The sequence below is a fragment of the Galeopterus variegatus genome, unplaced genomic scaffold (genome assembly GCF_000696425.1).
Source record: "Galeopterus variegatus unplaced genomic scaffold, G_variegatus-3.0.2 Scaffold587, whole genome shotgun sequence".
Classification (NCBI taxonomy): domain Eukaryota; kingdom Metazoa; phylum Chordata; class Mammalia; order Dermoptera; family Cynocephalidae; genus Galeopterus; species Galeopterus variegatus.
Genome location: NW_007726698.1, coordinates 310,435 through 334,532, shown reverse-complemented (window position 1 = coordinate 334,532; position 24,098 = coordinate 310,435). Strand labels below are relative to the sequence as shown.

The following is a 24,098-nucleotide window of genomic DNA, read 5'->3' as shown; positions in this document are numbered from 1 at the left end:
GAGAATAACCACTATAGAAATAGCCTACACATAATATGAAAGCTCTGCTTTGGAGACAATGTAATGATAACATTTTAAATTTTAAAAAAATACTAAAATATGTTTTTTAATGATTATTCAGACTGCAATGAAAAGTGAATTGGAAAGGACAAGACTAACAGCTAGAAACCTAGTTAAGAAAATTTCACAATAGTTTGGGTGAGTTATGATGAAGGCCTGTACTAGGAACAGTGTGAAGTGAAAGGAACAGATGAATTTGACAGCTACGTAAGGAACAGAACTGACCAGAACTGGCAAATGATCAATATGGAGAAAAGAAGGTTTTTTGCTTAAGCAACCAGGTAGATGGTGGCAATATTCACTTAAGCTACCAGAATGAATGAGATCTAGGAAGACTTTTAGAGAAAGAAGAGATCCTAGTTTTCCTTCAGAATCTCTTCTAACACTTTAGGTACGGACAGAGGAAGAAAAGCCCATAGACATCTAGGACATACCAAAGAGAAAGAAAGAACTCTAGGAAAATGTAGTATGACCAGTTAATGGTGGAGTCAGAGAGTATGGAAACTTCCTCAAGTATGCTGCACTGAAGGGAAAAAGAAAGGAGAACCAATAGCCAAAAGGAAAATAATGCTGAAGGAGAAGTTTTGTTCTTTTTAAAATAATGGAGATTTGAGGAAATTTAACAAGCTTGAATAAAGATAAAGAAGCTAAAGATACAGGTCACAGAGGAGACAAGAAAGAGATCTAGATCCCTAAGGAAAAGGTAGTGGGTTCCATAGCATGGACAAGGCAGGTCCCTATCTTACAGTAGCATGAAAAAAGGAGCAGAAAAGTGGGATGGCTACAGGTAGGTTTGCAGGGTTGGTGGGATGAAGAATTTCCCATCTAAGGGTTTTTTTGTTGTGATGTGAATGGAGGTCCCCTACTAAGAGAAAGAAGGAAATGGGTGAGGGGTGAGTTTTAAGATTAGAGAAAGGCATGTGGTGAATGGAACAGATAAATACTTTTTATCAGTAGGTTTAAATCTAGATCTAAAGGACTTCTAGGAAGTCCATGAGTGAGCTTCAAGAGATGTGTGAACTCCCTAAATTTGTAAGCAAACTTTTATGTGTATATTCTTCTGTTTTTCTGGAGAAAGGAGCCCAGAGTTTTCATCAAATTCTAAACAGGTCTTAAACTAAATAGTTCAAAACTACAAAACAGGAGGACTACTGCTCACTGTAGACAGAGTGGTTGAATCCAGAAATCACGAATCAATCTGCAGAAGAACAATGATTTATTTCTTTCCAGAAGTTTAAGCACAGGTATTCACGCTTGATTCATGCTTGAAATTTTGCCATGTCCTAGTATCAGAACCAAAAGGGTGAGAAAATTGAGGGTACTGGTAAGAGTATAGGTAAAGAGATTAAACAATAATCTCTATTTTGGGTAGAAAATAAAGTGAAAAAGGTGAAAGAGTAAAAAAGTAGAGGGTTGTAGAGAATAAAGTACTGATAAAGTCAAAAGCAAGTAATAGGGCTATGTAACAGAAGAAATTGTCATCAGATTATGGAATCTTAAATTTAAAAATTCGAGTTGGAGTGGTGCTACATCCAGCATGTGGTCATGTGAAGGACCTCCATAAATGCAGAACTAAAGTTCACTAGACTTAAGGGTGTCAAGGTGAGAAGATTGTATTGGACCATTCACATGGATACTGAAGTCACTCACAACTGTGACAAGACTCAGGGTAAGAAAGCACTGGGAGCCAGGTACTAAATTTTCAATGAATAAAGGGCAGAGACTGAAAGATAGGTAAAAGGAGAGTAGAGGAGAACAGCCACTCCTCAAAAGTGCTTTAGTTTTTCACTTGAGGATGGAGTCATATAGCTAGTAGGAACAGGGGTGAAAAAGTAAGTCGTTCTCAATTCTGAGGTACAGAGAGTATTGGCGAATGAACAATTACCACTTCAAAGGGTAAACTAATGCCCTCACAGAAGCATCCAGTTCAATTCAAATGAGGAACTAAAGGGAGAGTTCCATACCTGTTTACTCCTCTGTAGTTTACAAAGCACTTTCACATAAAATGTATCATTGATTACCAAAATAACTCTATGAGTAGATGTGAAGAGCTTATATAGGATTTTCCCAAGAATTGGTGAGAGATCTTCTAGCACCTAGTCCTTGAACTTTCTCCATGATACTAATGAGTCCACTTATTATTTGGGAAACAGAGGGAAAAAAAAATTCACACAGATATTTGTGCATATATGTGCACACTAGGTACTTTACATATATCATATTAATTTTACAATCCTATGGAATATAAAAACTAAAATTAAGAGAAATTACAGTCACATAGTTGATAACAAGTAATGCAAAGATCTGAACCTTGCTTATATGGTCCAAGACACTATGATTGTGTAGTATATTAGTGCAGGAGGAGGAAAGGAGAACAAGAAGAAGATGAAACTCAGAAACATTATAAAAATTATCAAAATTCCATTGGGAAAAGGAGAATAAAGGCAACTAATCTGCATAATTTCTTTCCCGATCTCCAGGTTTAAGTATACTGAAAATGGTAAAAGAAACAAATTCAGAAATATTCAGGAGCACGTTGAACAAAATAAACAAAACAAAACAAAACAAAAGAGGGTTGGTAGACTCTTATCAGGAGTGAATGTATGAAAGCCCTCATAAGCCTTTTGACATTCATTTTTGAAAGCAGAAACAGTAATTTTTATTGAGCACTTACTATGAGCTAGGCTCTGCACTAAGTAAATCACCTGTGTCATATCACTGAATTCTCACACCACCTTCTGAGGGAGACAGACTTATTCCAACTTAATAGACAAAGAAACTGAAAATGTTAAGTAACTTGGCTAAGGTCAAATAGCTACCAAGTCATATAATCAAGGCCCAATGTAGACACCAAACTCATTCACTTTGGTAAAACAACACATTAAATAAAAGAATATTAGTAACATTTTTCTATCTTTGTTATCATGTATACTACAATACTTATCTTAGATTAATTAACACCTTGTTCATGTGCACTATAAATAAATTCCATTCATCAGCTCTTGATTACTAGAAACTTTTCAAAAAATACCCTCCAACTGTATACTTTATTTCAACTAAGTATCTGTAAATGTTTTTTTGGTGGTAGCTAATATGTATGCTTTGCTTTCCCTGGGATTGTTCCTCCATATAAATGAGCAATTCCTTTCCGAATTAATAATACAGTTCTTGGTTCCCACCTTCCAAGTCCCACACAGATCCAGACAAACAGGCTAACTAGAGTGCTTAAGAAAGAAGCAGTCTTGACGAATTTCTAATCCATTAGGCACAGTATGAAGGTATGAATACACTGCATTTTTCAGTTTAGCTCTGCCCATACCACATGTAATCAGCCTTATATTTACAGCTCTACTAATAGAACCAGAAGCAAAACTTTCCACGTTGGAAAAGACCAACTTTGCACAGTTAAGACATATCCACCAGAGTTTAATCTCAAGAAACCCTGATATTTTGTTTCAACATTAAAAGCTTTCATATTTCATGAAGATGATAAATTCGAGCTATTCAAAATACTGAACTTATGATCTCTATGATGACTTCTCCAGTTCCTGCCACCATGCATGCATTCCTGACAGCAAACTGGGAGCAAAGAAAGGGAAATAGAGAGGTACGCCCCTTCCCTTTAACAGCATGATTCCAAAGTGGCACATATCACTTTAGTTCAGATGACCACATCCTGCTGCAAAGGAGGCTGAAAAATGTAGTCTTCAGCTGCATGGTCATGTCACCAACTAAAACTCTACTACCAACAGAAGTAGGAAAGAATGGGTATTAGGAAATGACTACTAGTGGTAGGTACTAGTCTCTATCACAATTAGTTCTTCACTATTCTGGATAAGCCAAAATAGTTTATCAGAGAGACCAACAGTTTCGGCAGGAAATTATTCAAAAGTTTCAGTGACTGCATGTTAACATCAGACAAAAATTTGAAAACAGACAACATCAAGGAATATGATTGGATCCAATAATGATTTTTTTAAAAAACACAATTTAGGGATATTCATGGTCTTTTCTTTTCTTTTTTTTTTTTTGGACTGGTAAGGGGATCGCAGCCCTTAGCACGGTGTGGTCCGCACCACGCTCAGCCAGTGAGTGCACCGGCTATCCCTATATAGGATCCGAACCCAAGGCCTCAGTGCTACCAGCGCCACACTCTCCCGAGTGAGCCACTGGGCTGGCCCATTCATGGTCTTTTCTGCAAAGCCTTTAAAAAGATAATACTTGTTAAAAATACATGGGGATCTGTGATAATCATAATCACTCTCATATATAAAATATAAGATGTAAATCAACTTTTCTCCTGAAACTATAAAATCACTTATCTCCACCCACAAAAGACCCAACCACAAAACCAGAAACTACCAATAACTCATGGGCCACACTTAGCAAAACAGTGGTACAAATACTATTTAAATTCTAGAAATATATATTCAAAAAGAAAGAGAGAGAGAAAAAAGGATAGAAAAAAAAATAATGGAAATGAAAAGGAGAGAGGAAAAAAGTGTCTTCAAAGGAAAAGTTAGTGAGTACCTGGAGTTGACATCTCCATGTCCTAGCTGCCCATGCTGCCCATAGCCAAATGTATAGACATCTCCATTTTCCATTAAAACCACTGAAACCAAAATACATAGCTTTATTTTTTCATCACATGTACTTTATATTTCTATCAAAACTATACTGAAAGCAGTGTGATTTTCACTATTTAAAATTTACAGTTATTTAAGACAGGTAATTGAAGCATAAGTTTATATTTAATAAGAAATTAATATAATTTTAGCTCTGCAAAATATTTTTATTTTTTTTTGTCTTTTGTCTTTTTCCGTGTCCGGCAACGGATCGCAACCCTCAGTGTTGCCCCCGTACTGGACCGGGGACTGGCAACAGGATCGCAACCCTCGGCGTTGCTCCCGCGCCTCGCTCAGCCAGTGAGTGGGAACCGGTCTGTATGTGGGATCCGAACCCTCGGGCGGGAGCGCCGCCGCGCTTCCCAAGCGGCGCACTATCCAGTGCGCTACCGGGCCGGCCCAATATTTTTTTAGGTCATAAAAATGCACAATGTTTTGTATAATACATACTTTAAAACTCTTAGAAATGGCATTTTAAAATATTTAATAACATATTGTTTTGGGTTAACTGTAAATCTTAATAATGAGTAACTACACATAAAATACTGTTCTCTCATGGCTAGGATAATTATAGGTAGCAGATGGGCTACAGTTCTACACAAAATCAATGAAATGGCAGAACATTATTGCTTATTGATAAGAAAATACATATGGTATTTTCAAATAAGAAATTTAACATTTAAAAATTTTACAAAGGTTGAATGGTACAATGTATTTAATCCAAATGTCAATAATTTACTAAGAATTTAATTATTTTCTATATTTTAAGAAAATAAAAAAAATTGTTGATGCACATTTCTCAATGAAGATTAACAAAATATGGGAACACATTAGAAAATCACAGCATTCTAGAGTTGAAAGGGATATTAGGGATTATTTCTTCTTCAGGAATTTGTTCAGTTGAATTATAAGTCCACTGGAAGATGAACTAGGATCAGGTCAAATGATTCCTATAGTTTGCCAATCATTTAAAGAATTTCAAGTCAAGGTATTCTTGAGATTTTCTAATGTACAAGTCCTTGGTTTAAAATTCCTTCTGGAAAACATGCCACTGAAAAACATTTTCTTGAATTATAATCCACAGTGCAAAAAAGTCTTCAATGTGCTGTTTTATTAAATGTGCTGTTTGAAAGTGACTGACTATTTAATATTTTAGTATTAGTATATGTATCAGGACATTAGAGCAGTTAAAAAATTTTTTTTTTTTCCTTTTTGTCTTTTTTCGTGTCCGGCAACGGATCGCAACCCTCAGTGTCGCGCCCGTACTGGACCGGGACCGGCAACGGGATCGCAACCCTCGGTGTTGCGCCCGCACCTCGCTCAGCCAGTGAGCGGGAACCGGTCTGTATGTGGGATCCGAACCCTCGGCGGGAGCACCACCATGCTCCCAAGCAGCGCACTGTAGCAGTGCGCCACCGGGCCGGCCCATCATGCCATATTTTTTAAAAAAGATTCCATAATAAATGCAGAGCTCTTACAGTTGTGAGAGATGTTTACACACAATAGCTTGTAACATACACTCAGACAACGACATTCCTCAAAACTAAACAAATAAGTTATTTAGCACAATTGTAAAAATGTAGTTATACCCTAAAGTTCCAGCTGCTACCTGAATGGTGAAATCCACAGCTGACTTGTACTGCCCGGAGCTCACAGTCGAATCGCACGGAGCCCGGAGGGTATGTTGTGATTTTGCTCGCATCCTTTTCTCCTCTCTCTCCACTTCCATCTGTAAGTGTTATAATTTGTAATTAAGCCATTATTCATCTTCAAAATAAAAATTTAAATCAGTTTATTATGGAAGAACAAGAAGAAAATGTTAAAAGGAACAAGCAAGAAGAATCTGCAGCTGTTAGAAGTGATAGATCAAGAATCTACCTGCAAAGAAGCAATTTAGAAAAGATATATACTTGGTTTGCAAATATCACTAAATCAATAAAAGCAGAGATAAGATCTGGTTATGGATAACACCTAGTGAGCTAATCAGTTATGTAATAAAAACGGGTCATTAAGTTATAGAAATAAAATTTTAAATGTAATAGTTTATATGGGAAAATTTAGTTTGCATAAAAAATAACTGCATGCAAAATCATTTAACAATTATTTTAAACTGAATGATATTGTTAGTACTAGCTATTTTTCTTAAGTTCCTAGTTGACTTACAAGTAACTTAGATTTCCCAAACTGATCTTAGAAAGGCTACATTGTCCACCAGTATGGCTAAACTCAATTGAACTTTAAAAACTCTGTAAAGACCAAAGAGCTTTATTCAACATATTGCAGTTCAGTGGTCTACCGTCATTCACTTTTCCTGTTCCACCTTACTCCTCAGATTCTACTTTGTGGTATTCTTCCTGTCCCCAACCAAACGTTCTTTTAATCTGCTTTTATTCTCTCTTTCCACCTCCCTTCATTTTATGATTTCCTCCATTAAGTTTGCTTTAGGCCTCCTCTCCACCTCCACCTCGGGTTTCTACATTCAACTTTGAATTTTCCAGCATTTGAACCATAGCATCAAACATCACATTCCGAAATATAAGAACTTTAGCTTGGAATGTGTAAATAAGGGAGGCAACTTACTTTGCCTAATCAAAAACTATACATCACTAAAATATGACCCCTACATCATAAAAATTCAAATTCCTTGCACACAAAATAAATGTAAATCTGGAAGGAATTTCAAAACATCTACTAGTCGAAACCACTCCCTTCTAGAGCAACTCTAAACAAATATATATAATATGCAGATACATATATGAGTCTACAGGCAAAAATTTTGAATTCTGTATTTTCACTGCCCATTTTAGAATGACAAACAGAATCAAATCAAATCATTTTATGTTTACTCTATCCTTACTTTTTTTTATCTAGCCTTTAGTAATACCTAGGTACAGTAAAATTGATCTAAATTATGACTTTCCTCTCTATAAGTAATTGACTCTCTCTGATTTCAAAAAACTTTAAACTCTCTATAACACTGAGGCAGTAAAACTCAATAACTTCAGAATAATATGGTAGGCCCATGTGACTTACTGGAAAAGCTCTAGTCATACAACATTTAAGGAAAAATTCAGTTTTGTTACCTTCAAGCAGTAGAGATTATAGATTAAACTAACTGCTACAATAAATAAAATGTGGATACCTATATTATATCTCAAAATAGGCTAATATTACAGTAAAATGTACCATAAACATAAAAGTCCTTTAACATACAAGAATTAACTGCTGGACCCAGAGGTTGAAGGCACGTTGAAGGAATCCTTCATTTCTTGAGCCCTTGGTTTGAAAAGCTAGTGATTTTAGACAGGTTTCCCCTTATAAGTATGACCCTGAAAATTCAGAGGAAGAAATTATTTTGAATTTTTTACTCAAAAAAATCACAAACACTGCATCTGAAGTATCATAATTTCTGAATTAGTGAGAGATTTTATGACTACAGGATGAAGAATATAATTTCTCTTCTGGTAAATTATCTAAAACGGGTTTGCAAAATTAAATCAAAAAAGGGATGGGCTAAAAATAATCACATTTAGTTTCACTCCATCCAAAATGAAATATACTCTTAGTTGGAAGCCTCCTCATCTTGGAAAGACAGTGGAATGGCTAAACATACACGAGGACCTACACAAAAAGGAATATGTACCTTCCAAAGATTATTTAAATAAGATGCCATATGTAAAGAAATTTTACAGCTTAATCTCAACTGGTAAAAATACCTAATTAAAACCAAATCTGATTTAACATAGAAAACAAATTTGTCCATATGATTTTGCCAGCATCTCAAGTATCATTCCACTTTACATAAATGTATTGGTGCCTAGTTAGAAGCTTTAAACTTTGAATTTAGCATTTTGTCCTCTCCCTTGAGGCAGAAATTAAATCGATACATACCCCACAATAGAGGGGAAAAAAGCATCACGGAAGGAGGAAAAAAGAAAAACCTAGCAATTTATTGAATAAAACCATAATGACTAAAAGACTAGTAGCTATTATTTAGAGGTCAAAATAATACTAGAAACATTTTGTTCAGGTTTACCTAAACAATCTGTATCAATATAAAATAATTTCTCAATTATCATAGGCAGCAAAAATATTACAAATAAAAAAAGAGGGACAAGGTTCTTGATCAGCAGCAGCAGCAGTGGCAGAATTTGAAAAATAGTTATCTGTATCTGGTATCTGATGTCAAAAAAATCAAGTACAATTCCAATAATTTAGAAATTTATAAAAGCTTATCAAAGAAAAAAGGTACTTAATAAACAGCCAAAAATTTAGTGCAAATTCAAGAATCAGCAAGTAAAATTCAGCAAGATTAATTCTGCTGAGGCTCATTATTCAGTAAAGTATTAATAAGCAGTAATAAGACAGTCTCTGATTTGTAGGAAAAACTGTCAGGACTGCAAAGTCTTATAATTGGCCATTCAAGTATAAGCATATCTATATTTTCCCTTACATGAATATGTTCATACATGCAAACATATATATCATGGGATACCAAAACTATACTAGCAATAAAGCTTTCGCAGATGTGTATCTAAAATATTGTGTGTTTATATATTATATATACATATTTGTGTACACCTACAGAGAAGAAAGGATTCAGTACCAAAGAGACTCTAACTTCTCATTTTAATTTTTACTTATATCTATACTTTTGGGGGGTAATCATATAGTCATGCATATCATAAAAACGATCACAGAACACGGTGAGTACTTTGAGAAAAATCATTAAAACAAAACAGCAGGAGCAGAAGCAGCTACAATTTACTAAGCATTTGCACTATGCTAAACACTGCAAAAATTGAAGTACCACAGTGGTTAAGTGTTTGTGGGTATTGGAGCCTAAGGACTTAGATTGAAATCCTCGCCTTGGCTAGTTACACTGGACCTTTTAAGTCTAGCCTTCCCATCTATAAAATAGCAACAATGGTACAAAACTCAAAAGGTTCTAAGTGAAATAATGTATGAAAAGTGCTCAAGCAATATTCACTATTGTTACTTCTTTAACCAATACTGTAATCTGATGATACAGGTGTTTTTCTGTTACGGGGTTAAGTAATCAGCCCAAAGTCATAAATGGTAGAGCAAATTTGGAGTTGGATCATAAATAAGACTCACGCATTTTACCACCACCAAATGGCTGATATCTGAAATTTTTCTTAAAAACAACCTACACATTTAACGAATCTCAAATTCTGTAACTTTAGAATAATTCTAAAAGAGAAAGCAAAGGATTCAATTCAAAGAATTAAATCTAGTATTCATAGAGAATTTCTACATGCAAAGACTACAAATTTGTGTGTGTGGGGGGATATACATATGTATCTTAATCTTCACAGTATCATAACCAGTTAGTAATTATCATTCTTATTTTTTAAAAAAGGAAACTAAAGCTGAAGAGATTAAGAAACTTATGCACTGCCATGTAGTTCTTTAAAATGACAAACCTAGGATTGAAATTGAGGCTTAATTTCAAAGGTTATAACATTTCCACTACCCCACACCACTTCAAACAGAAAATGGGTGTAAAAACACTCAGATATTTATCAGCGTGCCTTCAGATTTTCCTCAGTCACTTTAAGACAGATTTCAAGATCATCTTTAGAACAACTCAGATGTTCCTAACTAGATATATTAAAAGCTTTTTCTGTACAAAGCACTGAATAGCTGAAACAAATGTTAACCCACGCATGTCTGAAATATAGTTTATGGTCACATTTTAATATAACTTGCTATAAGTTATATGGAACTCTACTTATTGATTCAGCCTTATACACTCTATGCTGCCTCTTATCAAAATCTGTCTGTATAAGATGGATTCTGTGACCTTCTCTGAATTTTCTCCAATCAGCCAGAAACTCTCCAACTTTCCATCTTGCAACTGACTTCTGTTAACAATAAATCCACAATTCTTACCTCCACATTCCCCCACAAAAAAGTCTAGAAAATTTTAACTATTATCATCCTACCATTTGTACCAACAACATAATTAAATGTAAGACAGAACACAGCAATTAATATAGCAAACTTTTCAGTGGGTAAACTCAAAGACAAAAAAGAAAAATATATGTAGGAAAAAGAATTTATTAAAAGACTGAAAATATGTAGTAAAAGAAAAAGCAGTGAATGGAGAGATGATTAAATAACAGGACAGTGAATGTAAAAGGTTACTGGGTAGGTAGGAAATAGTGAGTGGTAAGTTAATACTCTTTACAAAAAATAGGGAAGCATTTGATTAATTATTATTTACACTGTAAATTCATTTGGGGAGTAAAGAGATGAAACTGTCTCACTCTATAAAACCATAAAATCCAATAAACACTGGTCCTACAATGTAATACTACAAAGTAGGTCTTTCCAAAGAGGTTGCTACAAGGATACAAAGAGCCTCGTTATAAAGTAACCCTGTGGCAGACAAAATTGAAGTAAGGCTAGGTAGTGTTGAACAATTTCTATAGCTAATCACTTTGTGACATTGGAAAAAGTCTCCTTTAATGTTGGTCTTCATTTAGCATTTCATTTAAAATTCTGGAAAGGATAAATATGCTTATCCATAAGATACTAACATGGAGCTAAAAAGTTTTTAAACTGTTTCATGAAATGTGAATATTTAACCTTAGGTAAAGTCTTGGAAAAACTCTACTTTGATATAATGGGGGCCTGGGGGAGAAACATTGAGAAAATCTGTTCAAATAGTGGCACAGTAGAAATCATAAGAGATCAGAGATTCTGGCAATAACTAAAATAATTTACATAGCATATCCCAAATATTGTTCCTTAGATTTAAATATTTATGGCATTTTTAGAGCACTCGGTAAATCAATCAATCACAAATTTTACTATGGTTAATTACATTAGATTTAAAACACCCTCAATTTTTTATTTCTGCAGAATATATCTTAAATGCAATTCTCTCTTTCTACTTGTGCTTTTACTAAAAATGGGGGTTATGCTTGTTTTAAGTTTTTGCTTTGAGCTAGAAATAGGCAAGTAAAAATAGAGTTGGTAATACTGTCTTTCATGTGAAAGTGTTTTAAAAATTAGACTATAACAGTTTTGCATCAAAGGAAAAATAAGAAAAAAACATTAATTAGATTAATTTTCTATATGGCATATGTGTTTTTAAAACTTCCAATTCTATTTTGCAGAGCTTATCTTAAGCATTTAAGAAAACAGCAACTACAAATTGTACTACACAATGAAGAGCCCCTGGTTCACATGCCAGGATTTAAGGCAGAATTTATATATAAATTTATAAATCCTCTGCAGTAAATTCTTTCCTATTCTTAGTTGACCCATAATCTGTGGCTTAAAAGAAAATAAGTATGCTTTAGGAATATTCTTAATTAACTCGGAACTCTGAGATCTCAAATAACAGAGAAACAGATTCCTAGTCCTTCACAGATTTGGTTAGACCTCTGGCTGTTTCCGAGGACTGAAGCAGGTTTACATGACTCACATTTTGCTTACATCTAACTCTACTTAAACCCTCAAATATCAAACATTTGTATATTCATGTATGTCATATACATAAACTTTCATATTAAAAGGGTGAAAATTTTTAATTGGCAGTCAACTTACCAGTTTATATACTGAATTTAATAATTTTGTTAATTCTAAAGCATATAAACAGTATTCCAAAAAAAAGGACTATAAAATTCCAGATCACAGTCATGTAACACAGATAACAAAGGATAAAAAACAGAAAGCAATAATTATTTTTCCATTTTCCTCAACTTCATGAAAAGAAATGGAAAAGAAAAAAGATACATTGTAAAATGCCGTCTTTATTAAAATTAACAACAAAAAATGAAACAAGAAGCATGACAATCACTGACAAACAATACCACTTTCAGCAGGTTCTTTCTCCTCAGGTTACATAACAATGATAGTAGCAAAGTAGAAGAATCAGGTTTGTGCATTTTCCAAAAGACAAAACTCAAATAAGTGGAAGAAATTGGGAAAGTTTCCCACCTAGTTGATAAGGAAGACCAAATACCTTTGTGCTTGTCCCGTTTATGCTTTAGCTGTGCTGGATGGGATCTGAGTCTGGCTAGAGCCTGTTCTCGATGGTTCATAAAAATAGGACCAGCAAATACAAGAGGGCCTGAGGAGAAACATTTTGTATGTGCATAGAAAAGCTCACAAAATGAAAACACTATAATGAACAAAAAATAATTCAAACTAAAAAGCATGAGAATTTATTCTTAATTGTTTTGGACATTATACTTTTCTCCCAATCCACCACACCACTCCCCTACCCCACCCCCAACAATAACCTATTCACCACTCCACACACAAGTTAATATCTTACATATAATTTATAAAGTACAAATCCCATCTTTTATACTTATAAAATTATTGGATAGCCACTAATAGTCTCAAACAGAAAATCAAGAAGTCTAATTCAAATAAAACAAATATCTTAACAAATATTTTAATATCATATATATTCAAACTTAGTAAACTATATATTCATTGAAAACAAATCTTTCTTATTGAAATACCAAAAACGAACTAATTTTTAAATTAATCATTAAGTTTTAAAAAGGTCTTTCAAGTTTAATATCTACATCAATCTTGCTACAAAACCAAGATAAAATGTTATTGATATTACTACATCTTGTAAATGTACATTTACTACATGTACATTGAAGAAAGCAGATGATCAAGAACAAAACAATAACAAAAAATTTCTGTGATCTGGTATGTGTGTGTGTGCCACACACAGAAACAAGAATAACCCGAGCTTTATATTGATGGTGAAGAGGGGCATCTAACCTAAGTAACATTTTAGAAAGATTAACCATCTTTCCTTAAATCACTTTTCTCTGAAGTGCCACAATACACATATACATACATATGCAAATACATACTCACACAGATGACAGTTGTAGTTATTCACCACTTAATGTTACAGTCAATGACAAACCACATGTATGACAGCAGTCCCATCAGATTATAAGGGCTACACTATATAGCCTAAGTGTGTAGTAGACTATGTCATCTAGGTTTGTGTAAGTACACTCCTTGATGTTCACACAAAACTAAATCACCTAACAGCCCATTTTTCAGAATGTCTCCTCATTGGTAAGTGACATGTGACTATGTTTCCACTCACATAGTATTTAAGGGGAAAAAAATCTACAGACAAATTAATCTTAATAAAATAAAAAAATCACATTTCTCCACTAACATTTAGCATGAAAAGAAAAAGAAGTTTATATCTTAAAACTTTATTTTTTTTCTTATAGAACAGAACTACAGTTTCCTTGAGTTTTAGCAATATCAAAATGGCTTCAAAATGTTCTAAATTTGACAGTTACCATTATTTGAAAAGAGAATTATGACAGTATATAACATTTTTAATTGGAGCAAGTTTTTTCATAATCTCTACTGATCTTCAGCTTTAATTCGTTTGTCTAATGATGGGACAAATTGAACCTATTGCCTTGTAATAAAATTTGACAAATGCCAAATTAAACACCAAAGACCTTTCGTTAAACATACAGTAGAAAAACTTATTTCAATTATAAGACAAAAACGCAAGTAGCCTCAGTTTTATGAAAAACCAAGAATAATATAATCTATGATGATTATGGATAAAAACATGGTAATTTAATGTTAACAGAAGAACTAAATATTATTTCCCAGTAACAAAGTGACAATTATTTTCAAGCTAAGAGTAAACTGAGCTCCTTTCTAAAATGTAATAAAATTAATATATTTTGATATGAACAAATGTCTTATTTCCTGAACATGCATTATTTTTTCAGTTGATTTACTAAAGCATATAATATAAATTACTCTAAAAAGTACTTTCCAACTACACAAAAGAAGTGTAAATATTAAAATAATAATAATAATAATATTAAATTGTATTACTACTTTCTGATGTCCATGGTGTGCTTGGGATATTATTCCTCCCTATAAAGATATATTACACCCATAATACTCATTATTTAGCTTCTCGCTAAATTCGATCTTTTTATATATAAATCTAGAAGGCCCACAGACAATCATGCCTAGAAATTAAAGCTACTCAGGCTCTAAAATACTATTGTATCCCATGAACTAAAATAATTCTTCTTACAAACATAGTTCAATTATCAATTTATTTACCAAACATTTTTTTTATCTTCTATGTAGCAGATACTAGGTATCCTGGATATAATGACAAAGACACAGATCTCACTGAAACTCAGTCCACTAGGGAAAACAGAAATAAAAACAAAGAACTGCAATATATTGTAAAAAATGCGACAAATGACATCTGTACACATTATATCCTGAAGGATAAAAAGTAATCAAATCAACTTGGATGAATCAGAGAGGTTTCAAAGAGTGAGAAAAAGTTTAACAAGACGGAAGGAAAGAGAGGGCATTCCAGATCAAAGGAACAGGATTTATAAAAGCATGAAGATGTTAAACAATATTGTATAGTCATTAAAAATACACTTAGCTGAAATGGAGAATAGTTTGTGAAGCAGAAAGTGGTGGGAACTTAATTTAGAGAGGTATACAAAGAACAGATAATTAAATCCTTTTTACACCGTAAAACTTCATTCTAGAGGTGATGAGAAGTCCCTGAACTATTTTCAATTAGTCAACAAAGACGTATTACGATTCAGGCATCATACTAGGTCCTGGGTTACACTTGGTAAACAAGATACAATCTCTTGCTTCAAGAAGCTCACAGTCTAATTGGGGGGTGTGGAGAAATGGTTTACAGGCAACTAAACAAGAAATTAAGACAATGTGCTATAACAAGAGGAAGCACACAAAAGGCAGCTAACAAAACTTGAGGGTAGAAAATTCGGGAGTTTAGGGGTACAAGAAGAGAAAACAATACAATAGCTGAGACCTAATAAAGGAGGTGGCAGTACTATAAAGGTTCAGAGATCCAGAAAAAAAAAAAAAAAAGGGGGGATGGGGAATAGGAATGAGAATAAAGAGAGATGAGGCTATAGAGATAAAAATGTGGAATTCATCATAAGACTATCAATAGTCTTTTGGTTTTAAACAGAGAAGTGCTGATCAGATGTGCATTGCAGAAGAAACATTCTTGTTAGAAGGTGGATAATAGCTTAGAAGAGGATTAAGATAAGGTAAAACAAGTTGAAAAGCTTTTTGTTATAATTCAGGCAAAGAAGAGAAGTAGCCTGAGCTAAGGAAACAGCAGTGAGATTCTGAAAAGTAGACATATTCACAGGTATTAAAGAGTTAAGACAGAATTAAGAGAACTTGTTGGTATATTTATTTCAGTGGGAGGGGAGTGAATAAAACTGGGTCACGAAATACCCAGATTTAGATATTTGAAAGCTCCTTCCATTCATGTGTAGACAATGGGTTATTTGGAGCCCATCCATAGGCAAGTAGGCAGCAAGTGTAGAATTGGTGGCAGTGTAAAATAGCACAGGCCTTTCAGAAAGCTATTGGCATGTCATCCTTTGACCCAGGAACTGCAACTCTACAAACCTATCCTAAGGAAAATTCTAAAATATATATTCTTTAAATTTCAGCTCAAAACATTTACTATAATCTTATTAATTATAACAAAAAATTAAAAACAACTCAAATGTAATAATAAAAAACTATGGTACAGCCACTCAATGGAATAATATTCAGCCATTACAATGAGATTTTATAAAGAAATTTTTATACAGAAAATGCTTTGCATTATTTAAATTAACTAGATTAATTTCGCCATGTTCGCCACTTTTTGCAAGTTTTAAAAGAATAACTAATATAGGTGAGGCTAGAGGAAAATGCCACTCCTACACATTAGTCTTGAGAATATAAATTCCTACATTTTAAAAACAATGTGAAATATCTGTTAAAACTTAAAACACTCTCTACTACATATACAAAAGCTCCACTATGCACAGCTATAAGTTTAAGAATATTTATTATAGCAAAACCTACAAAACCCTGAAAATAACCTGAATGCCCATCAACAAAATAATGGTTGCAAAAACTGTGGCACAGTCATATTATGAAATGTTATGTAGCTACTAAGTAGAATGTGGTAGGTCCATATTTACTGAGCTGGTGTGTCATGTTGAATTGTAAAATGAGAAAGGATGTTGCAAATGTATATGTCAATACTACTTCTGTAAATAAACATATGTCTATACTTTAACATATTTGTAGATATCTGCACACGATTACATTTTTATAGAGTAAGATATGAAAGTATACCTATTAGACTATTAACCCCATTTGCTTGGTTGGGAAGGCAAGGAAAAAATACTAGCAAAATATAAAAATGTATATAACAATAAGCAAATATATAAAACAAAATTCATTCAGTGATATAAATGAAAATGTGTAAAAGTTGATTAGAAAATGACAATGATATAAATAAAAACAATAATTGAATTAAAGGGTAGGTTTGTGGAAAAATCTTTGACCTAAATTCCTATACTACTTTAACATGGTATTTGCAATAGAGCAAATACTTTATGAGAGGAAAAATAGGATACCAATATGTATGGAAGTATAAAATTATATGAAATAACTAAGCAAAAAATCATGCATCAAAAAATTATAAGAAATTACCTCAAAATTCTATCAGTGGTTATCTTTGCATGAAGAATCATACTGATCTTTTTTTTTTATATTTTCTTAAATGCTTCATATAATACTTCAATGTAAAAAGAGACTTTTATGTGGCATTGGAATAATACTGAATTTGATGTGTCTAATCAAGAAAACAGTTTTAGACACTTAAATATTAAGAGCATCATCAACTCAATCACTTTGAAAGTAGAGAGATTATAACAACTTTGTTTTTATATTCTAATTTATGGGAAACTGATTTTTTTCCTATCAAAATTGAATCTATTTTATTTTAGTGAAGCTGTTGGGATTTTTCTTAATAATAATCAAAGTTTTGTAATTAGCACCTGAATTTTGTAAGAAAAGCAATTAAGCCAAGGCCAGAGTTAGAAACGAGTCAAGCTCAACGAGAATAAAAGTCTACTAAATAGCGCACCATCCCCACCACCACCACCACCACCACCACCACCATCATCATCATCATCAAACATTTACTTAGGGCTTAGTACAAGCTAGGCATTTTTATGTGTATCAATCCTCATTAACATCTCTAGTTAGGTAGGTACAATCGTTATCCCCATTTTAAAGGTAAGGACAAGGTAAGAGCCAGGATTTGATCAAAATCCTAACTTCAGAACCCAAGCTCTTAACCACTGTGCCATATAGCTAGGTTAACCATATAACTTATTATCCAAATGAGATTCTACTGAGAGTAAAATAGGACACTATAAGAATATCCCTGGACAGCAGACATAAAATGGAGCTCTCCCAGGCAAGCCCGGACATGGGTTCACTCCATTTATACAGTCATAAAATTTTGATTTGACACTTAAAGGGCAACAAAAGAAAAGGAGCCAACATTACTAGAGTTTAGTTTTCCTTACAATAGAGTGAAAAGAAATGTAAAGAAAAGATCATTGACACAAACATCCATTAGTTCCTCTGATGACTTAGAAAGTTCTACTTAAGAATTCCACTGAACAAGCACTTCACTTATAAAGTTAATACAAGTCCCAGCACAAAAATTCAAATTAAAGACAAAATTCCAAATTTTTTCAAAAAGCAGCAATAACATTGCTTTTTGGGGTTTCAATAGCACATTCCATTTTAGGAGACCTTGTGTCATAAACAATACCTAACTTACATCAATAAGCCTGAGGCTGACTAAGCAAAGCTTAATTACAAGAGCTAGGTCCTAAAATTCTGATCAACTTAGAAGCAATTAACAAAGACTTGGTGAACAGAATGATAGACAAGTAAAATAATTTAACATAATCTAATCCTGAAGTTCTGAAACACAACACAGGTAAAAAGCCTGTGCTGACGAGCATAATTTCTAACATATTATTGAACTAAAAAGTATCTAAAAAGTGCCAAGCAGAGGCCAAGAAAATAAAAGACAAGTATGTGTGGCAGCTTGAACACTAAAAATTTATTTGACACTTCTGTTCCTCATGAAAACAAAGCAACACTAACAATCTTCTCTAGCACAATGCCAGAGAAGAGCCCTATAACATTGTGCATGAGACTCAAGTCTGTTTCCAGGACTCTTAACCCAGAAATTCTGATTCATTAAGTCCAGATGATTCTGATGTCAATGGGACAATCCATAAACAACACTGACTTAGAACAGGGGTTGTCATACTTTGGCACCACCAGAATCACCTGGAAGGCTTGCAAAATCACAGTTTGCTGGATCCTACTCTCCGAGTTTTTGAGTCAGGAGGTCTGGGCTATGGCCTGGAGACTAGTACTTCTAACAAGTGCCCAAGTGATGCTGATCCCTTTGAGACCACTTTCAGAACCACTGCCCTAAAAATAAGAGAGAAGCATGGCACCTGAAAGGGATTCTTCCATCTAATTAAAATAAAACTATTTTAAAAAAGCAAAGGCAAAGTGTAAATGCCTTAAAACTAATCTATAATTTATCAAAAATATGGCTTAAATTTTAAAACATAACTCTTACTCTGTTCATAAAGTAATATGCTTATCAGAGAATATTTAGAAAACAAATTATAAAAAAGGAAATAAAAATCACCTATAAACTCACATCTCAGGAAAAAACACTTAATGTTTTGGTATTCATCATTCTAGTTCTACTCTATGCAAGTGTGGGTATATCTCTGCGTACATTTAACTGTTTTCTTGTAAAAATTTCTTTTCTTATAAAATTGCTGTAATGAGTGCTAAGAAGGAATTTAAAGATAAGATCATAAAAGTGTGATATCAGCATACTTCTTTTTAATTATTTAATATAGCATAAGAATTTCCAAAGTCACTGAATATGATTCTGAAGTCTGACTTTTTAAAAATGGATATATGGTTGGAATTCCTATTTAAAAGTAAAAGTATTTTTATAAAATGTACAAACAGGCATCACTTTGCAGGGTATTGTTAAGTGAAACACAAACATGATAATTGTGTTCTCCCTTTGCATGATCCTATAGTAACTGTGGTGACTCTGCAAAGGGAGGACACGGTTCCAATATGAACAAATTTTGGTTAAGTTCAGTACCATGCAAAGCAAGGACTGGCATAATTGAGGTCTATAATGAAGATCTCAACTCATCAGGAAAAGGTATTTACTACATATTCTGTTTTAACAAACATGAAAGAGGGTGATATGTGTAAGGAAGAGTTCAGCCAAAAAATAAGGATGAGACAAAATTTTTGTGCACCAATCATATGAATGAAGTGTTGCTATTAAAATGTTTCTATATATTTAGGATTACATATGAAAACTATTTGTCACAAAATACAAGGGTACTTTAAAAGGTTTATGAAAAAAAAGAATTAAAAGATAATACAAATCTTTCCATGATCTTTCTGAAGTACCCTCTTAAACACTCACTGCCCAGAACCTATGTCTGTTTGTAAAATCAATAATGTAATTTCCTTAAAAAGTTAACTAGTGAAACAGTTTTTAAACATTTAAATGGTTAGTGTTTATATTAACGTTTAAAGGTCTATGACACATTTTTCAATGAATGGCAAAAGAATATCCTGCAATCACCAAGTTATGCCAAATTACCAATGCATAATTCAATGTTCCTTTATTTCTGGTATGCAGAAATATACTACACCTAGAGAAAAATAGCTTTTTTTTGGAGGGGGAAAAAAGAGTAACTAGAAATGCAGCATTAAGCAAGTAATTAAATGTCATCATAAGGATTTGCTATACTTGGGTTGAAACATAAGGAACTGCTACGTTTTTCATATGAATTCATATGAATCAACTTACTATTTCCAAGTAAAGAAAAAACAGGTAGTAAAGAGATACACTGATAATTAACATTAAGCAAATCATATCATTAACATAAAAGGAATTATCACTTAATCACCATACATCAGAAAGACCCAGAAGTTAAATTTTATCCTATTTTCTAAGAAACATTTAATATGTAATTTTCCTATATATTTATATGAGTACTTCAAAAAGTTCATAAAAGAATTCATATTATCTTTTATTTTTCCACGAACTTTTTGAAGTGCCCTGAATAAAGTAAATAATGACAGTGTATACATTAACCTCATTAAAATATCTTTCAAAGGAAACAATTTTATGTAAGCAAAGCCAAACTTGATAGCAAAGATTCACTTGCATCAATCAACATTATCAGATGCTATAAGAAATAATCTTCATGTTCTAAGCATATGTTTCACACATTAATAAAAATAAAATTTACCATGTGTACTATATATTTTGCTACTTATTCCATTTTACATTTAAAAAAAAGCTAGAAAAAACACATGATGATGGTTAAATGGATAACAAGTTTATCTCATATATCAAATATTATGACATTTCTAATAAGTATTTAAAATATGCAATATCAATAAATATTTGTAGTGAAGATTTTGTCTAACAGAAATAAAATCACAGACCTCTGTAACAACTTGTCTTAATCCTACAAAGAAAAGATTCTATTGGGCAACAATAGCTTTAGTAATACTTGTATTTAACACTACTTGTTAGATAATTGTAAAAACTGTTCAACTTATTTTCAGGCCCAGAAATAGTCATAACTAATGAGGAAAAGACAAATGATAAACTTATCTTTGCAAATAAAACCGGCAGACTTTCCAACTTACTCTTCTTGTACATCACTAGAATAAGTTTTCTCCAAAAAAAAAAAAAAAAAAAAAAAAAAAAAAAAAAAAAAAAAAAAAAAGACACATAATTGTGCACTGAATTGGAGGGAAGCATGGTGGGACTATGCCCAAATGATAATGATTGTCAATGACTAAGAATACAGAAAAGAGAAGACTAGATTAAAGTGAATTTTGTTCCATGTTCAAATAGATGAATCCAAAGTCTGGGTAGGACAAGTTATTAGAATTCGTACATTTTTTAAAGTTGCCATTGCTAATACTTATTGCAACTTGGCAGATGGCACAATTCTTAATACAGTAACTTATGCCATTAAAACCCTACTGAATTAAATGTATGTGATTAGCACAATTATAAATATCCTGAATATTTTCATATTATTTTCATTAGTTACCAGAATGTTATTAACTTTAATTTTAATAATTTATTACCAAATCAGCCTATTCTGTAAACTTTTCAGTGGTCTCAATATAGGGTAAGAAAATGGATTTTCATATACTTTTTCTCTGTAGCTACATCTTACCTCTTCCTTCCTCTAATCTGTGTCTTCTGATTACACGCTGACGTTTTTCTTCTTGTCGCAACTGAAGGTGTTCTTCAATGTTAACCCCAGGTACTGGGACAGCTAGATGATTGACAAGAAAAAAAAAAAAACATGTATGTTAACTAATAGCTATGACAGAACTACACAAAATTCAAGAAAGTAAAAGCTAGCAAAAACATTATATTTTTACTGCAAGAATTCTTAGCAAAAAAGGGAAAAAGAATCTTATCCCTTAAATGTCATATTGTCAGTTATCGTAAGAAGAGTATTGCATATATTAACTATTATCTTAATTTTTTAACATATCTAATAGAAATTGTTGAAACTATCAGAATTGCTGAGTTGAGGACAAGATGTATACTATCATCAGTCAAATTACCTAAAAGAAGATCTAAAGGTATCATTTCTTTCACTGCATCAAGAATTCCTCTTTGTCTTGCTTCTTGACCATCCAACTCTCTTGCACAAGCCTTGCAACATCCACACACAGCACAGCCAGATTCTCCAGAACCACAACCACAGATCCTAAAAAAAGGGACAAATGAAATCCTTCCGATCTTTCCTTAAAATTCTTTTCCATAACTTCTTTCCCAGATTTATGAAATAAAGTTAAATTAAATAAATCAGCAATGAAATCACTTCTTCAGGTCAGGATGTTGATTTTAAAGAAAAGGTATGAAGAGAAGAATAATTAAAAAAAGGATTTATTAAGCTCCTAATAGACATAATTGGTATATTTCTACAGAAAATACAGGCGGATTCTGCTGTCCTCAAAGCTACTATTAACAAAAACAGTGTTTCAAAAGTTTTCACAGTTAGTAAAGCACCAGCAGCTTCAGTATAAAGTGGACTGAATGGGTTGGTTGGCTAAAAAAACAAGTAAACAAACAACTTTGCTATGTAGCAGATAAGTTAAGGTAGGTATTGGCAGCCTTCAGTGAGTGAGTCCAGCTCACGAGCTTCATACATTATGTTTCCTCCCCCTCAACCCTTCTTTATATGCCATCATCTCCCATTTTCTTCTTTCATTGTGTCCAACTACCTGTTCTTTTTCCTCTTTCTCCCTTTCATATCAATTCTGAACCTTACGACATCTGTTTATAACAAAAAGACAAGAACACTCCAAGAAGTGGCTATGGGGTCAGTCAACAACTAACATCTTAGTCACATATTTTGTAGATGTGGAAGTCATAGCTTTAACGTTATTCATTAGATCTGTCCTTAAAAACTTTTGACAGCCTTGTGTACCCCTGGCTATCCAGATTTGTAAAGGTACATGAGGAAGAATCGACCTGGCAGCACTCTGAAAGACGCAGCTAGACACTGAAATTTTCTGGCTTTTAAAAGTAAGCACTATGGAAAATTTGAAGAATCATTTAATACACAGTAAAAACTATGATATATTAATATGCCCTAGCGAACTGTCCACAGAAACCACTATTTAAAATAGTGTGTTTGCAATACCAATCCTTCTCAGACTATTCCTAAAATTATTGAAGAGGAGAGAACACTTCCTAACTCATTCTATGAGGCCACAATTACCCTGATACCAAAGACAGACAGACACTGTAAGACAAATCCCCCAAAACTACAGAACAATACCCTTTATGAACACCGATGCAAAAATCCTCAGCAAAATACTAACACTGAATTCAGTAGGATATTAAAAGGATTATATACTATGAACAGGTGAGATTTATTCCTGGAATGTAATATATGAAAATCTATCAATGTAATACTTCGGAGAATGAAGGAAAAAAACACATGATCATCTCAACTGATGCAGAAAAAGAATATGACAAAACTCAATACCCTTTCATAATACAAACACTCAACAACTAAAAACAGAAAGAAACTACCTCAACATAATAAAAGCCATATATAAAAAACTTACAGTGAACAAGATACTCAATGGTGAGAGACTGAAAGCTTTTCCTCTAAGGTCAGCAACAAGAAAAGGAGGACTACTTTCACCTCTTTTATTCAACATAGCACTGGAAGTCCTAGTTGGAGCAATTAGGCAAGAAAAAGAAATAAAGGCATCCAAATTTGAAAGGAAGAAGTAAAATTATCTCTGTTCACAGATGATTCGGTCTCAAATGTAGAAAACTCTAAAGATTCCACACCAAAAAACTGGTAGAACTAATAAATGAATTCAGCCAAGTAGCAGGATACAAAGTCAACACACAAAAATCAG

At 33.0% G+C, this 24,098-nt stretch overlaps 1 protein-coding gene across 1 annotated transcript in view; it reads right to left on the bottom strand.

Moving 5' to 3' along the window:
• The window catches only part of MYCBP2 (MYC binding protein 2, E3 ubiquitin protein ligase), a 260,417-nt gene that overhangs the window by 150,473 nt on the left and 85,846 nt on the right, over window positions 1-24,098 (bottom strand). The window contains exons 16-20 of the mRNA XM_008570270.1: window positions 22,281-22,426; window positions 21,881-21,982; window positions 12,685-12,792; window positions 6,295-6,414; window positions 4,591-4,672 (exon numbers count right to left, since the gene is read on the bottom strand). Coding sequence (XP_008568492.1) covers window positions 4,591-4,672; window positions 6,295-6,414; window positions 12,685-12,792; window positions 21,881-21,982; window positions 22,281-22,426 — 558 coding nt within the window. The remainder of the gene's footprint in view (window positions 1-4,590; window positions 4,673-6,294; window positions 6,415-12,684; window positions 12,793-21,880; window positions 21,983-22,280; window positions 22,427-24,098) is intronic.